We start from the raw sequence: 16,424 nt of genomic DNA, 5'->3' as shown, positions 1-16,424 counted from the left end.
ACTTGGGGGTAAGGTCTGGGATTTCCTGAGAGAAAAGGTTCCCTGTTGGCTATAGTTCTTAGAGATGGGAAGCATGTTCAGGCACTGAGTGGTTCTCACCCTCACCCACCTCCTAAGATGAGGACCTCCTAATCTTTGCCACAGGCAGAGGGGACATCTCCCATCCCTACAACAGGCAGAATCATGGTAGTATTTCAGGCTTCATGGTCAGTCTCTGGAGGTTGGTTGGTTTGTTTGTTTTTCTTTTCTAAGACAGGGTCTCTCAGTGTAGCCTTGGCTGTCCTGGAACTCACTCTATAGACCAGGCAAGCCTCGAACTCGCAGAGATCTGCCTGCCTCTGCCTCCGGAGTCCTGGGATTAAAGATGTGCACCACCACCGCCCAGCCTCTGAAGATTTTAGTACACCCTTTTCATCTGAGTTTCCCCCATACCTTGGTGATGTGGAACACTGTCCTCCGGACATGACATGGCCCTTGCTGTCTCAAAATCAGAGCAGCCATGATTACCCAGCTTGGAGGCCCTCACAAGATCAGGCCTATAAACACTCTCTCATAGAAGGAAGGGTAAATACAATTAGACCCTCACCCAAGATTCCAACCATCCCTCCCTTCTGTGCCCTGACCCCAGCTACACCCAGTCCTCTTGAAGCTATCTAAGAGTTTGCTCGAGTAGACAGGAAGCAGAAGGTTAAATAAAGAGAACTTCATCTAGCAACTGCTGGAGGTCATCACCCATGCTCCTGTAACTGCTCACCCATGCTCCTGTAACTGCTCACCCATGCTCCTGAAACCCCTCACCCATGCTCCTGAAACCCCTCACCCATGCTCCTGAAACCCCTCACCCATGCTCCTGAAACCCCTCACCCATGCTCCTGAAACCCCTCACCCATGCTCCTGTAACTGCTCACCCATGCTCCTGAAACCCCTCACTCATGCTCCTGAAACCCCTCACCCATGCTCCTGAAACCCCTCACCCATGCTCCTGAAACCCCTCACCCATGCTCCTGAAACCCCTCACCCATGCTCCTGTAACCCCTCACCCATGCTCCTGAAACTGCTCACCCATGCTCCTATGAGTTCTCCCCACCCATGCTCCTGTAACCCCTCACCCATCTCCTGTAACCCCTCACCCATCTCCTGAAACCCCTCACTCATCTCCTGAAACCCCTCACCCATGCTCCTGTAACTGCTCACCCATGCTCCTGAAACTGCTCACCCATGCTCCTATGAGTTCTCCCCACCCATGCTCCTGTAACCCCTCACCCATCTCCTGTAACCCCTCACCCATCTCCTGAAACCCCTCACCCATCTCCTGAAACCCCTCACCCATCTCCTGAAACCCCTCACCCATGCTCCTGAAACCCCTCACCCATCTCCTGTAACTGCTTACCCATGCTCCTGTAACTCCTTACCCATGCTCCTATGAGTTCTCCCCACCCATGCTCCTGTAAATAAGCTCAACATTGTCACTGGTCCACCAAGGTGGACTTTCTGGTGTGTCATCAGTACCCTATCTGTGCTAAACAGAAACACTCCCCAGCAAGAGTCATGCTACCCTTGGCTTGGGAAACTGTCATACTAAAGCCACAGGCCTTGTTTTGTGCTCTTGGAGTGCTAGGTGCTGTGAGCTACAATCCCCTGTATCCACTGTGGAGGTACTACTAGTCCTGGCCTCAGGTATGTGGAACAAGACAGAAAGGGAAGATGGGAAAGGCCTGAGATGCCCGGGTGACTACACTGGAGACTTGCCTGGTTCTGCCTGAGCACAGACACTTGTTTCTGCAGGCTGATATTCTCCTCCTCCAGCTCTGAGTAGTCCTGAAGCAGACGGGCTTCCCGGAACTTGTACTCCTTGATGTCATCCCGCAGACGGCCACGCTGAATCTCCACATTCTGGTTGATCTGCGGGGACAGAGGAAAAGGCTGTGTAGACTGCTCAATAGCTGGTCCTACCACTTGTGCTTCTAAGTGCGCTCAGGAGGCTCAGCGCTGCCGGCATGCTGTGAGCCCTTAGGATAACAGTGTGGCTGCCTGGAGGGGAGAAGGCCAGGGCAGTGGGGTTTGTGCAGACCATTACAGTCCACAATCAGATCTGTCATGGACCACATGGTGACCAGTGCTGCTTGACAAAGTTCCAGCATTTCAACATTTGCAGACCATACTTCTCAAGAACCTTTTTTACTTTCATTTTTAATGATTCTCAATATTCCCTTTCCTTTTGGGAAATTTGTGTGGACTTTGGTAAAGGATAAAAACACAATAATTCTTTGGAAAAAAATCTCTGCCACTGTGGAACTAGGAATTCCAATGTGTCCTCCGAATTACACCAAGACCAGGAAAGTTAGAGATTTACTAGACATACCTGATCCCCAGGATGAAATGCCTATAATTCAGATCCAGAGCCTGAGGCCATTAAGGGCAAGAGTTCCATTAATAAATACAGAGAAAGTCGAATGGTAGAGTATAATGGGAAAAGAGTAAGGCATCAGGACCCTCCCTTTTGGGAGCGTTATGAGGGGAACAGGCCCCTTATATATAGTGAGACTAAGACATTGTAGTATAGTGTCTGGTTCCCAGATGTCCTTTTCCCAAGGCCAGGCATTTGGGTAAGGGTCTCTTCCCTGGGGGCTTGAAAGTTCCTGCTTGATAAAGCAGTCACTCTTATCTCCAGCAAGAGGAACTGTGGCCTTTCCATTAACCTTGCCTATTGTCAAGGTCAATGCTAGATTCCTCAACCCCTGATCTCAAGCCACACCCAAGCTCACAGACCAATTGTCTCCTATTTAATCCTATGCGCAACCATAGAGTATAAAAAATGTAGTCTTTTTTTTTTTTTCAATTAAATGCTGTTGGCAGCCATCCTGATTCACCCTCAGATCGTGTCCGTCTCGTCGGTCTCATCCTTAACCCCACCACGACCACCCACCCTCGACTCTACACATCCTCTTTGGGACCTGAACACCACCACCACCCCATCCCCCACTGAGCAGGTCTCTGGCACAGGTCCCTCTACTTCTCTTCGGTGTGGAACTTCAGGCAAATGATTCAACCTGCTCTAACCATGCTGAGCTCTGCAAGCTCCAGGTACTGACCTAACTGGTGCAGTGAGGGAATGAAGAAATGACAGACACACAGACACAGAAAGGCTGGGATGGGGTGATCTGGACTCTAATGAAGAAGCCACAGCATCTCAGAAGCGCAGCATTTTAATATACACAGCTGAAGCAGGAAGCAGGCTTAGCTAATCTAAGTAGGAGTCTGCAGGGGAGCGGTCTTCAGGCCTCAAACATCCAGGGAAAGACATTTTCCGCACGCACTGTCAGCATACACGCTTGGACTAGAGGAAGAATTTGCCATCCCTCTAGGCCTCACCCAGGGAAGGCTTCGCCATTCTCATGGATCTGAGGGAGGCACTGGTGTCTCTGACGTGGCCATGCCCATGTCAAACAATACATATTCACTCAGGACTTCACTCACTCCCTAACACTAACCCTTTTCTATTTCTGCAAGATGGGGTCATCTGACTGGTGAACTGGTAAGTGGAGCAACACTGTGACATGTTTACAGATGTTCAAACAGTTAAACAGAGTGTCTACACCAGAGAAATAAAACCTACCCACACAGAACCCTGCACATCAGTGTTCCCAGTGTTCAAGGTGGATGCAACCCAAGTATCCATTGGCCGGTGAATGGATAAACAAAACATGGTCTATCTATACAATGCAGGGTTATTCAGCCACATTAAAGAATGACGTCTTGACACTTGCTACAACACGAATGAAGCGTGAAGACACTCTGCTAAGTCAAGGAGGCCATTCTTTGTATGACTCCATTTATAAGGAAGGTCTAGAACAAGCAATCAATGGCCACAGAAAGTAGACTACTGGGGCTAAAGAGGTGTGTGGGCGTAACTGAAAAACAAGCTTCATTTGGAATGACGAAATACTCTAAAATTAACCGAAAGGCTGGAAGTGTGTGGCAGTGGCAGAAGGCCTGCCTGGCACCCTGGTTCAACCCCAGCACCACAAACAAAGTAACAACCGTAGGATGGTGCACATACCTACAGCTACGCAGATGCTGAGGGACAGCGCTAGTGAGGACAGAGCTGGGCCTAGGCTTCTTGCTCGGGGCCTAGAGCAGGTGTGTCTTGGTCTGGGAGGCCATCTGAGCATTAGGAACACACTTTTAAGTGAGTTGTATAGGATGTGTACCATCTCAACAAATGTGGTGAAAGCTGGTTTCTGTCTCCAAGACATGTGTGAGGAGTTGGGAAGGCTGTCACAGGGAAGGGCTAGCGCAGGGCCGAGAGGAGCACACCAAAACCCACACTGTAACTCTCAACCCACACTGCCTCCACTGCATACAGGCCGTAGGAACCTCCTTCCCACACATTCAGATTCCCACACATCCAGAGCCACACCACCCTTTGTTGTGGTTGCTCTCCTCTATGTTGTAGGTTGTTCAGCATTTCCTTACCTCTGCCCACCAGCTGCAGCCCTCTCTTACCTGTGATCAGTGAAGATGTTTTCACACACCATCAATGTCCCCTGGGAGCAAAATCCCCTAAATAACTCCCATACCCTCCATACCCTCCATACCCCATGCTTGCTTCTAATCCCTGTTCCTAATGCTCAGATAGTCTCTCAGACCAACAGCACACCTGCTCCAGAGCCTAGGCCCAGGGCTCTGTCCTCTCAGTTCTACCGGAACTGCCCCTTGTCACATTTGTGTGTTCACTGAGGGACATATGCCTTACAAGATGCCATGAAGGGAGGGAGAGAGACAAAACAGCGACGCTGGATGAGTGCAAGGAAGTATATCAGAAAAGGGAGGGGTGGGGAGGAAGGGGGGAACAGAAAGTGGAAGAGGGTGACACACAGCAAGCATCCTGACAAAGGCTCAGCACTCAAGACCAAGACTTAGTTCATAATCCAGGAAGAGAGACACAGCCCTCTCACCAAGTGCCTGAGAGAGGCAACAGAACTGACACCAGAGGAAACAGACACCACAGGAAGAGTAAGAGAAGGCCAAAGGGAGACAGAGCATCACCAGGGAGAAGACGGGGAGGGAAACACACACTGAGATGGAGAGAAACGGCCCAAGTACAGCTTCCATGGAGGCAGGACCACAAACAGACCTACTCTTGAAAGCCTGGGGTGCTATGCAGATGGAAACACACCCAGGCTCTCTACACCCCACCTGGAGCTCAAAGACAGGTATGAGAGTAACTACTAAATGTTCTCTGTCTGCCAGAAATGATCTCAATTCCTGTTCTCTCTCAGCCAACTCAAAAGTGCTTGCCATGTAGAAAGTATCCAAACACATACAAAGAGGGTCCATGTGGTCACAGCCCTCAGGTAGACTGGTAACTGAGGGCAAGATCTGAGTCCCCGCAGTATCCCAGGGATATTCAGCAGAAATTAGAGACCTAGAAGGCAGGGGTAAGAGACACAGTGGTAGCTTCCACATGGCTAGGGCAGGAAGTGCAGTTTCTTTGACTGAAGATGGAGGCCGCAGGCCAGGATGGAAGCCTGAGAGAACTAGGCCCAGAGCCATACCAGGAGAGTTGTGCCCCTACATCAGTACCCATAAGTTCCTCAGCCTCTATAAACCGGGCCCTCACAAGGCTCTCTAGGAGTTCTGTTCTTACGCCACTGCTAGGATCAGAACCCAGGGTACTAAAATGTGTTTCCCTTTGGTGGAGTGTATGGGCCTGCATGGGCCTGTAGATGAGTGTCCTTGTGGAAAGACAAGCATAGAGAAATGTGCATACACGCAAGTCACGTGCTGGCAAGGTGGTATCACATGACAGGTTAACTGCACCTTCTCTGCTGACAGTGCAGGACTCAGACACATGCCCTTTCTGTCTATGGAGACTGCTTGCAGCCCTGGCCATCAGGCTCAGCAGAGAGGTTCAGCTGGCCCGCTGCCTGGCACCTCCGCCCATCACATGCCCAACTCCTCAGAAATCCAGCAGGCTCCAACTAGCCACAGGGGTTTAGTTTTCCCTCAGAAAGAACCTCCTCCCAGGCTGAGCGTCTGATGTCAGGGTAGAGGCTCTGCTCTGTGTCGATGACCAGCCCACATGTGAACAGTGAGCACATGGGCTTGGAGCCAACCTTATCTGAGGTCCTATCCACCAGCTCTCCTTCACCTGGACCCCCTGACCAGCAAGAGGGGTGTGACGACTGCCTGCCTCAAGAGGCCACTGTGTTGGGGAGTGTCAGTCCTCTTGCTGGCCTCGTGAGCTCTCAGCACTTTCTACACAGGGCTTGTCTCTTAATCACCTTGAGTGGTACACTCGGCCTTTACTGAGACTATTGGGCCTCAAGTTATCCATCTGAGAAACAGCATCATGTCTGCAACAAGCCATTCCTCAACTGCTCATCTACCTACCAGGACTAATGCCAGCAAGACAAAAAAAACTGAGCAAACTGTCCACTACTGGTCCTACACACAGCACAGCCTTCACACGTCCGGTCCCCAGAGTTGTTCTTCCCCTCAGTTTCTTCATGTGTGACAGAACACCGTGAGGGTCATTAGGATGACTGGGTCTAGGACATCAGAACTACCTGACATGGGCAAAATTGTTTGGTGCTGTGAAGTTAACACTGGCTTTAGCCCTCACTTAGACTAGAGATTTGGACAAAGCCTTGTCTTCAGTCTCTGAAACCCTGTGTAGGAGACACCCTGTCCCTTCACTGCGCACCCACTCCAGCTGTGGAAGCCTCCCCTCTGCAGTCGATGTCCTCACAGGGAAGTCAGCAGAGCACAGGCCATGAGGGTGTGCTGTAGTCAGGGCCCTGGAGGGACCTGCATTCCAAGCAGGAAGTCACAGGAGAGGAAAAACAGGAGTGCTATTAGAGACAGAGGTAACAGGACAGAGGTCATAAGGAGTCACCAAAGGCCAGCCAAACCAAATTCAACCCAGAGGGCCAGTGCTGGGCAGTGAGGGACTGTCGTGCTAAGCCAGGAGAGAAGAGCAGAGGAGAAACCAAAGCTAGGGCTGGTGGAGGCAGCTGCGAGAACGGAACCTCCACCCCAGCCAGGTATGCAGGAGATGAGGCCTGAGGCAGACCTGTGGGTACACAGAGAAGGAGACACCTAAAGAAAAGGCAGCTAAGGCGTCTGTAGGGGACTCAGGATTTCCTCCTAAAGCATAAACAGGAACAACAGGAATCTCTCCCCACCCCAGAGCTGCCTGTCTTCAATTCACTGAGCTCATTTCCGGCCCAGGATAGTCATCCAGCCTTCTTGGCTGCCTGGGGGCTGAATGTGGGAGAAAGCCTTGCACTGGCCTTTCAGGAAGGAGGGGTAGACAGATGGACTGTCACCAGAGCTGCTTCTCTTCCTCAGTGACAGCCCCTCCTCCACCCTCACCAGAGCCATACTTGTGGGAGGAAATGAGATCATGCACTGGGCTCCAGGAGCCGAGGCTGCCTTCTCCCAACCCCCTCATTCAGACTGAGTTCCTGAGGACCTCAGAAACCCCACACCAGGGGAAGTGACGGCTCCCTCCTATTGATGGCCCCTGGGTCAGAGTCCCTGGGCCTAGCAGCACACCCTCACGGCCTGTGCTCTGCTGACTTCCCTGTGAGAACATCGACTGCAGAGGGGAGGCTTCCACAGCTGGAGTGGGGCCCAGAGCTTGGAGGGTGCGCAGTGAAGGGACAGGGTGTCTCCTACACAGGGTTTCAGAGACTGAAGACAAGGCTTTGTCCATGTGAGGGCTAAAGCCAGTGTTATCTCAAGCCTCTAGAAGGATCTTGAGGTTAACCCCCAAAACCATGGATAGGTGGACCTTGACCAGGATCGTAGCTCACACGGAGGCTTAGTGATGGGTCCTCAACCTCCTCAGGGTTCCAAAGACTCTCTATGGCTCTTGGCTTATCTTTGTCCCAGTTGTCACCAAATCACAAGCTAGGCCATTCATCATTTAGGCTGCAGCACTCTACCTTGATATTCCTCCCTGCTGGTCAGGGAGTAGTGAGGCACAGAACTATGCGTGTGTCCAGCTCTGAGAGGCCACACAGCCCACTGTCACAATGACAGATGTCACCCCCACCCACTTACCTCTTTTAGCTCCTGGGCCACGGACGTGAGGCGCTCATTCTCAGACTGAGTGTTGGTGAGGACATTTCGAAGCTGCTTCAGCTCTGTCTGCAGCTCCAGCACCTTCCGCACATAGTACTGCTCCTTGGAGGCTGACTCCTGGATCAGGCTCTCCTCCCGGCTCTCACCATCAGCAGCCACCTTCTTATGGTTTGTGTGTGCTTGGCCAAATGCCTGCATAGAGAGAAAAGACACTCATGAAATGGGTGTCCTGGGGCCACAAAGCAATGGAGACCCAAAATCACAAGAAACATGAAGGCCCTTCTATGTTGTGCATATGTTAAAAGACACACTGAGATGCACGTGGCAGGCACAGGTTTCATTACAGTGAAATCAAACTAGTCTTAGGAGCATTATTATGTGGAGTGACAGGAAGGAACATGAAGAATACAGGGTCACAAACACAGGCAGAACTTCCTTTTTAAGAGACAAAGTTTAAGGCCTGATGATATGAACTGGAAAGTTCCCAGACCAGGAAGTAAGTGGTCTATACTGTGAGCCTGGACAAGCTAATGGGAAACAACCCTAGAGTGGTACACCCAACATACATTCCAGGTTTACAAATTTGTGCCAGCCATTACAAGCGAGGGGTGAGGAGCGGCCCCATCCTGCTACCTGACGTCAAATCATCCTTCATTTGTTCTGGGACAAACCAGACTAGGCAACCAGAGCCCCTATCCCTAAGGACAGGGCACAGTAACAGCTAGCTAGAGTTGCCACCTCAGGGTGCACAGACCCAGATGCATGTACCTGCATGTTTCAGACACTGGGGTGAGGAGCAAGTGTGTCAGGCCCTAAGACTCAGGAAGAAAACCTACCAAGGGAGAGCAACAAGTACTAGCCACACCCACAACACCATGTCAGTCACACACTGAGGCCAGCAGCTGTGCTGAAACCATACCCTAGGGCCCTGGCCAGCCTGGCTTCCATTACAAACCCCATTGAGGGGCTGTGCCATCTACTCGGTCTTCCTTTCCTGACTCTTTATAGGACCTATGGCTCATGGCAAGAAACAACATTAAGGAAAGAGTTACAGGGCGGTGGTGGAGCATGCCTTTAATCCCAGCACTCGGGAGGCAGAGCCAGGAGGATCTCTGTGAGTTCGAGGCCAGCCTGGTCTACAGAGCAAGATCCAGAACAGGCACCAAAACTACACAAAGAAACCCTGTCTCGGAAAAACAAAAACAAAAACAAAAAAAAAAAAAAAAAAAGAAAGAAAAGAGCTACAGCAGGGTGTTGGTGGCACACGCCTTTAATCCCAGCACTCGGGAGGCAGAGCCAGGAGGATCTCTGTGAGTTCACGGCCAGCCTGATCTGCAAAGCAAGTCCAGGACAGCCAGAACTGTTTCACAGAGAAACCCTTTCTCAAAAAAATCAAAAATAAATAAATAAATAAAACAAAAACAACAACAAAAATAAAAATAAAAAGATGGTTTTCACTAGTTTTAAAAGAGAAAAGGACTATTTTCTTTCATTTATTACTTCACAAGTCTAAGGACTCAGTCCAAAAAAAACAATGAGCAAAACACACAAAGCCAAATTGTAAAGGGGTGTTACTGAGCTGAGCAGTTTCTAATACTAACACATGAAAATGCAGAAAGCAATTAATTTTCATCCTGATAGGGAAATGGTAGAATGGAGCAGGGTCTTGTCTGAGGCATATGCTGTGTCCAAGATGCTGTGGGAAGGCCTCACAATGGTCCCGAGGACACACAGAACCAGAGCTGGCATTGGGAGTGTGTGTGGAGGGTTCACAGTGTAACACTCCTGCAGTAGACTGGATTCCTTGCCCATACGCTCTTAGTCCTCCAACACAGCATCCATTCTACACAAAGCAAAGCAGCTCAGCTTTGTGATTTCTGGTCTGTTTGCCTTCACCCCGATCCTAGGGAAGGATCAAGTCACACATTGTTACTACACAGCACCTGACCCATGCTGCCTGTCCACCATAAGACACACAAAGGAACCAAACACCAAGCTGGCCCCCAACTCAGGGCGCTGGGACTACACTCAAGAGTCCAGCACCTGTGGCTGCTTGGGACACTCCCGTCAACTTGGGAGTTGGGGCAAGGACATCTCCTCAGAAGTTTTCTGCAAAGTGTGATGGCTAAGCACTATGATACAATATTCAAGCCCAGGCTTGCCAACCTGGGCCCTGACTCTCTTCCTCCACCCAAGCTACCAGCCTAGGGCACAGGAGCAGCCCTGGGCAGCTTTTCAAACACGCTGTGATGGAGACATCTACCTTCAACTGAGAAGGTACACAGTCACAGTGACAGACTCCACTTCCTGTGTGGGAAACTAAGAACGGGAAGCACAGGAACAGTCTGATGGAACAGGGCTGGTGAGATGGCTCAGCAGATGAAAGCATGTGCCATCAAACCTGGCACCTAAGTACTAAACTCAAGACCCATGTGGCAGGAGAGAGCTGACTCCCAAAACTTGTCCTATGACTTCCACATGTGCATTATGGCATATGCATGCCAGGCATGTGGTATGTGCCCACACACAAATAACTTCAAATATGATAAAATACTACACATCAGTTTACTGTGGTACCAGGTAAAATGGCAGGGTGAAGGGACTCCTACAACAGCTTTCATCCCTTCAGAAGGAGCTTCGGGGCACGGCACAGGACAGAGGCCTGAGGCGGATGGCAGGGCCTGTGGAAAAAGATGACCAGAGACAGGGAAGTAGGGCAGCCAGAGCTAAGGACTAGAGTGAGTCTTCACTGAGGATGGTCAGCATGGGGCTGAGAAAGCCATGGGAAAGGACCACACTGGAGAGCAGGACAATCCCTGGCACACTCTGAAAAAACGAGCCTGTTCCCACTAGCCAGATTCACAGGCTTGGGGAGAGCATGTCAGGGGTCTGGCAATCAGCCTGGATTACACGCTGCTCTAACACAGCAGAACGAGGTGTAAAGACTGACCATGGAAGGATTAATCCATTTTCAAGCCACTACATCCTAGAACAAAGCTCAGAACACATTCAGGAAAACAAACACATCCAGGGCCATTCCGTGTGAATTCCGTGGTGAAGAGTTCCGTGGTGAAGAGCTAAGGAAGAGAGGACCGGCAGGCAGCACACGGTCCTGGGCGGCCCACAAGGGTAGGCAGGCCGGCAGGCCGAGAGTCCGGTACCAGAACCAAATCCTCAACTCAGCAGCAAAGAATGATGCCAGTAGAACTTCTTCTTCAGAGGAGAGGCAGGGGTCAAGAGCAGACACACTGTGCATCTGAAGGATGGACCAACTCTGAAAAGCAGCCAAAGTGAGGGCCCAGAGGAAACAAACAAACAAAATACTGATCAAAGCAGGGCCAACAAAGCCGAGAAAGCAACCGTGAAGTGTGCATCAATTTCAAGGAGCCTGTCTATCAACTCCTCACAATGCCAGGGCAAAGGTCCACAGCTCTCAGTAGAAACCTGACTGGCTCATTCTAAAATCCATGCAGCAATTTAAAGGACCTCGAACAGACTAAATGACTTGGAACGAGCAGGACTATCTCTACCCGCTACCCTAACTCCAAGTCACTTCATCGCATAGACAGACTACTGACCCGACCAAGATTGGCGCATGCTCTGCCCCCACGGGGGTCGGGGAAGAGGGAGGGGGAGAAGGAGAGGGAGAAGAGCACCTCAGTTCTGAGTATGGTAGTCAACAGTGAGCACATGTCAACCCAAACACTCAGGAGGCTGAGGCAGGAGGAAAGAACAGCCTGGGCAACAGAGATGACCCCATCTTGGGGAAAAGAACAACGAGCTGGGGAGATGGCTCAGTGGGTACAAGGCTGGCCACGTACTAATAAGGACCTGAGTGTGAATCAACTGAAGCTACACAAAGACCAGATGTGGTAGTGTATGCATCTGTAATCCCAGCTCTAAAGTAGTTTAAAGTATAGGGCCTGAGAGAAGGCTCAGCATGTAAAAGCATTTGCCATTCAAGCCTACTAACCTGAGTTCAATCCCCAGAATCCACATAAATAAAGGTGGAAGGAGAAAGTTAGTTCTACAAAGTTGTCCTCTAACTTCTATATACATGCTGTGGCATGCACACACACACATGTACACACTCTCACACATGTACACACTCACACACACAGAGATGATAAATTTAAAATTTTTACATATGGTATATCCATATAGTGAAGTACTACTCCCAATAAAAAAGAATTAATACATCAATACAGATACACCTCAAAAACACCTTAGTGGAAAAAGATAGACTGTTCAATTCCCTTTCTATAAACCTCTAGAAATGCAAACTAAGATGGGGGTCAGTGGGTGGAGGTGAGGGGACTGTAGAGGGAACAGGAATGACCAGAGACAAGCTCATTACCTTGATTTTACCAATGGTCTCATGAACATATGCTTACATGAAAACTTATACTGAACACCCTAACATGCACGAAGCTCACTAAAGTTGCCTAAAAACAGTGTGGATGTTTCTGAAGTGCTGTGCCCCTCACCTGCAGAGTACGGACCTACAAGACATAGCCCATCCATCCCTGTGGCCACCATCTCCAGCTTACAGGCTAGGAGGATGAGGGTTAGAGAGATGGCCATGTCTGTCTGATCACATTTCCTTTGACCCTTTCAGATCCCACTGCATCCAATCTTATGCAACCTTTCAAATCCTGCTGCACCCAGGATGGTCCTCCCATTCTATTGGTGGTAGGCTCCCTTCTGTCCTCCCTTGAGGAAGTGCTCCATGGAAAAGAGTTCCTGTCTGACCTGGGGGTTGGTGGGGGACAACTGTGGATGTGTTTGTAGATTTCCCTGCCTCATCCTGTGGGCCTCCTAGGTGGTACCCCAGGAGATGGGAGCCTTTGTCTACTACCCTGGTTTCAGGACCCGCCCCTGGACCCCAGATGCAGCCTCTAACCTGCCCCTTCCACAAACTTTCCCAGATGATTCAAGGGAAGGAAATAGAAAACCAGCTCTCCTCCAGCCTTCCCCACAGAATGGTGGATGCTCTGTGCTGTGAGGGGAGTTGTCTACCCAGGCAGATTCAGTTCTCAGCACAGGCTCTTGGCCAGCATCCTGCCTACTGCTCTGAAGTTGCCCAGGTTCAGCAAGACCCAACAAGGCCAGCAGAGCTGGAGCATGAGGTCACGGCCAGTCAGGCGCCTTCAGAGGAACACAGCCCATGTTTGCTTCTGGCCACCACATAGCCCCTTGGGATGCTGGCTTCAAGGTCAGCCACACCCATGTAGCCATGGTGCAATCATCTATGCCTACAAGGAACCAGGCCAACCATGACTTCAGCAGCAGGATCATCCTCAGACTACAGAACCCTAGTGGACCTATCAAATGTGACTGGGATGGGAAAAGAGAAGCTCTGGGTTGGGGGTGGGGGGGGGGAATGATGATCACAGCAGCCCTAACAGGCAAATTTCAAAACCAGGTATAGTGGGAAGAGTGGCCTCGGGTGAGGCAACAGCATGAGCAGTGATGGGGTGGGGGTAAGGAGGACAAAAGGCTTGGGCAGGAAGGGCAGATGAAACTATACCCCTGGAAGGAGGGCAGGGCAGGCAGGGCACGGGCTGGGGTCTATGACAGGCTCAATGCCTGCAGCCATAAACAGGCAGCCCACTGAACGGTGGTGCGCACCCCGGATCCCAGCACTGGGGAGGCAGAGACAGGTGGAACTTTGTGAGTTCCAGGACAGCCTGGTCTATAGAGTAAGTTTCAGGACAGCCAAGGCTACACAAAGAAACCCTGTCTTGAAAAACCAAACCAGCCAAGCGGTGGTGGCACACACCTTTAATCCCAGCACTTGGGAGGCAGAGGTAGGCAGATCTCTGAGTTCAAGGCCAGCATGGTCTACAGGGTGAGTTCCAGGACAGGCAGAGCTACACAGAGAAAAAAAAGAAAGGGAGGGAGGGAAGGAGGGAGGGAGGGAGGGAGGGAGGGAGGGAGGGAGGGAGGGAGGGAGGAACGGAAAAGGAAAAGGAAAAACCAAACCAAGAAAAACAGGCATGCCCTAAGCATTAGACTGTTTCATGGTGCCATGGTGTGAGGGGCTGCACAAGCAGCCACTTTACACATACAACCTGAGGCGAAACAGAGCTTAAGTGTTCTGCCACAGGGGCTGGGCCTGGCTGCACTGTGGGGTGGTATAATACTGAAGGAGGGCTGATAGGGCAGAGCTTTGGGGTCACATCCAAGGAGCGTGTCTTTATCCCTCCACTCCTGGAAACCAGACAGCAGAGCAAGGGAGAACAGACCCTGGGTACATGTGGAAGCATATAAGCCCACCTACGCCCACCATCTCAGGAAAGGACAACTAACATATAATGCTGCTTAGTTGATCCACCTCTGAAATACGATCAACTAGTACAGATGGGGGCCACATTGAGAGCAGATGACAGTGTCCCTAGCTGCCGAGGAGGAGGGTGAGCAGGTATATGCACATCTGGGACCAGGCTGCCTGGGCCCACCTTCTGTGCACTGACAGCCAGATTCAGTGTGAACACTCCTTGCTGAAACTGTTTGAAAACTGGGCTACAAGGCTAAGTTCCCACGGCTGGATGTGAAGAAATCTAGGACTGTGTTGGGAGAAGATGGTACCAAGCCAGGGTTATCCACAACTAGCCTACTAATTAAAAGGATGAGAACTTGAAGACCAGCCCAAATCAGTGCCTACCCCTTTCCGCCTTTCCACACAGTTGGCCAGGTCCTCCTACAGATCCAACAAGGTCACTCACTGCTCTAGAGTGAGCCAGAGGGTAGCTTGGCTCCCTGCCAACATCTACTGAAAGTTTCCTCACCTACAAAGGAAAGCCCCAACCACTTAGCAGAGAGAAATGTGGACATCTCACAATGAGAGCCACTCTTCTGTACCAGCAGGACAGACTGTATTCTCTTTAATCAGAGAATACATGAACGGCCTGAGAACAGGTGTCATCAGAACTGAGCACAAACCCTCTGCGCGCGCGCGCGCACACACACACACACACACACACACACACACACACACACCAACGATCCATGGGGACCTGGCTCCCTGGAAAAGGCCTACACCAACAAGTCAAGGAAGAGTCCTCCAGACAGGGCTATCCCATATAATTCTTCCTAAACCAGTTTGATCATTTGATGCAGCAGGCACAACCCTTGCCAAACCAGGGGAGCCAGCCTCTGCAATCTAATGAGACAAGGCTTGTTCCAGGAAGCAATTCCACAACAAAGCCAGGATCCTCCAATGCTTTGTCTGGGCTGATCCAGTACTGCCTACCCACAGCCTGTGGGTTCCACACTTGTTCCTAAAGGGCCATCACGCCTGCATCAGGCTGGGCCTGGAATCCCAGGAATCCCTAAGCTGTACCAGCTGCCCATCCTGGCACGCCTGCTGGGCAGGGCTTTCCCTACCACCTGCTGAAATGGAGATGCTGTTTGGTTCTTGGTGAGGGCTGAAGAAGCAGAGGAGGTTTGCTTCTCATCCACTCCCTCCATCCCCACCCCACAGAGAAAGGGGACATGAGGACAGTCCCATCATAGCACCTGTCTTTCTATCTAAGCTTGTTAGAAATGCCTAGAGGCTGGGACATGCATCCTATCAACCTTTACCAACGGCACTTAGTAGTACTTACTGCAGGCCTGGCCTCTGATGGGCACCAGTAGTGTAAACACTGCACAGTGTCAGGATCCCCAGTACTCAACTGTTCAAAAGACACCGATAGACTAAAGGATCCCCACCCTTTCACATACGCAAGTCACTAGGCTACTACAAAGGGGAATCCAATGTCTTAAAGGTCTGGAAAAGAGCTGAGGTGAAAAACACCAGCCTGGAAGGCACTGCTGGATGGGTCTGTAAGCCTTGCTCCATCTTGGGCAGTTCCATGTGAATGCTCAAAGTCCTGCATTACCAGGATTCCAGGACACCAAATGGCATCAAATCTTATTAAATGCAAGATGGTGCTCCAGATATTAAGCTGATATAAACGCAAGCTCAACACCATTCATTTAGAGATAAAGAACTTATAGCATTAAGAGATTAAATCTATAATCAAAGTTTGATTAAACCTATGCTGCCTGGAAAAGGCTAGTATACAAATTGACAAGTAGGTAGAGGGACCAATCAGGACCTCCTCAATGACAATCAGGACTGGCAGAGACAGAAGACTCTACAGCAGGACAGAAACAATCTTCTTCCCAAACAGAGCCAATTGTAAGGAAAACTATCAGAAGGAGCTGTAAACAATGAAAGAGTGATCTAAAATAAGAAACTGCTAGCATGTTTGTGTGCCATAGAAAATAAAATATATTTTTCATGTTTGTTTTATGATCTAAAACTGTTCTGAAAAAAATGC

At 50.4% G+C, this 16,424-nt stretch overlaps 1 protein-coding gene across 2 annotated transcripts in view; it reads right to left on the bottom strand.

The window, feature by feature from the left end:
* The window catches only part of Bicd2 (BICD cargo adaptor 2), a 47,646-nt gene that overhangs the window by 9,903 nt on the left and 21,319 nt on the right, over positions 1-16,424 (bottom strand). For both annotated transcript variants that reach the window (XM_006992284.3, XM_006992283.3), the window contains exons 2-3: positions 8,074-8,286; positions 1,750-1,902 (exon numbers count right to left, since the gene is read on the bottom strand). In XM_006992284.3, coding sequence (XP_006992346.1) covers positions 1,750-1,902; positions 8,074-8,286 — 366 coding nt within the window. The remainder of the gene's footprint in view (positions 1-1,749; positions 1,903-8,073; positions 8,287-16,424) is intronic.

The sequence above is a fragment of the Peromyscus maniculatus genome, chromosome 5 (genome assembly GCF_049852395.1).
Source record: "Peromyscus maniculatus bairdii isolate BWxNUB_F1_BW_parent chromosome 5, HU_Pman_BW_mat_3.1, whole genome shotgun sequence".
Taxonomy (NCBI): Eukaryota; Metazoa; Chordata; class Mammalia; order Rodentia; family Cricetidae; genus Peromyscus; species Peromyscus maniculatus.
Note: the sequence above shows the minus strand (reverse complement) of the source record. Positions and strands in the feature narration are given on the sequence as shown.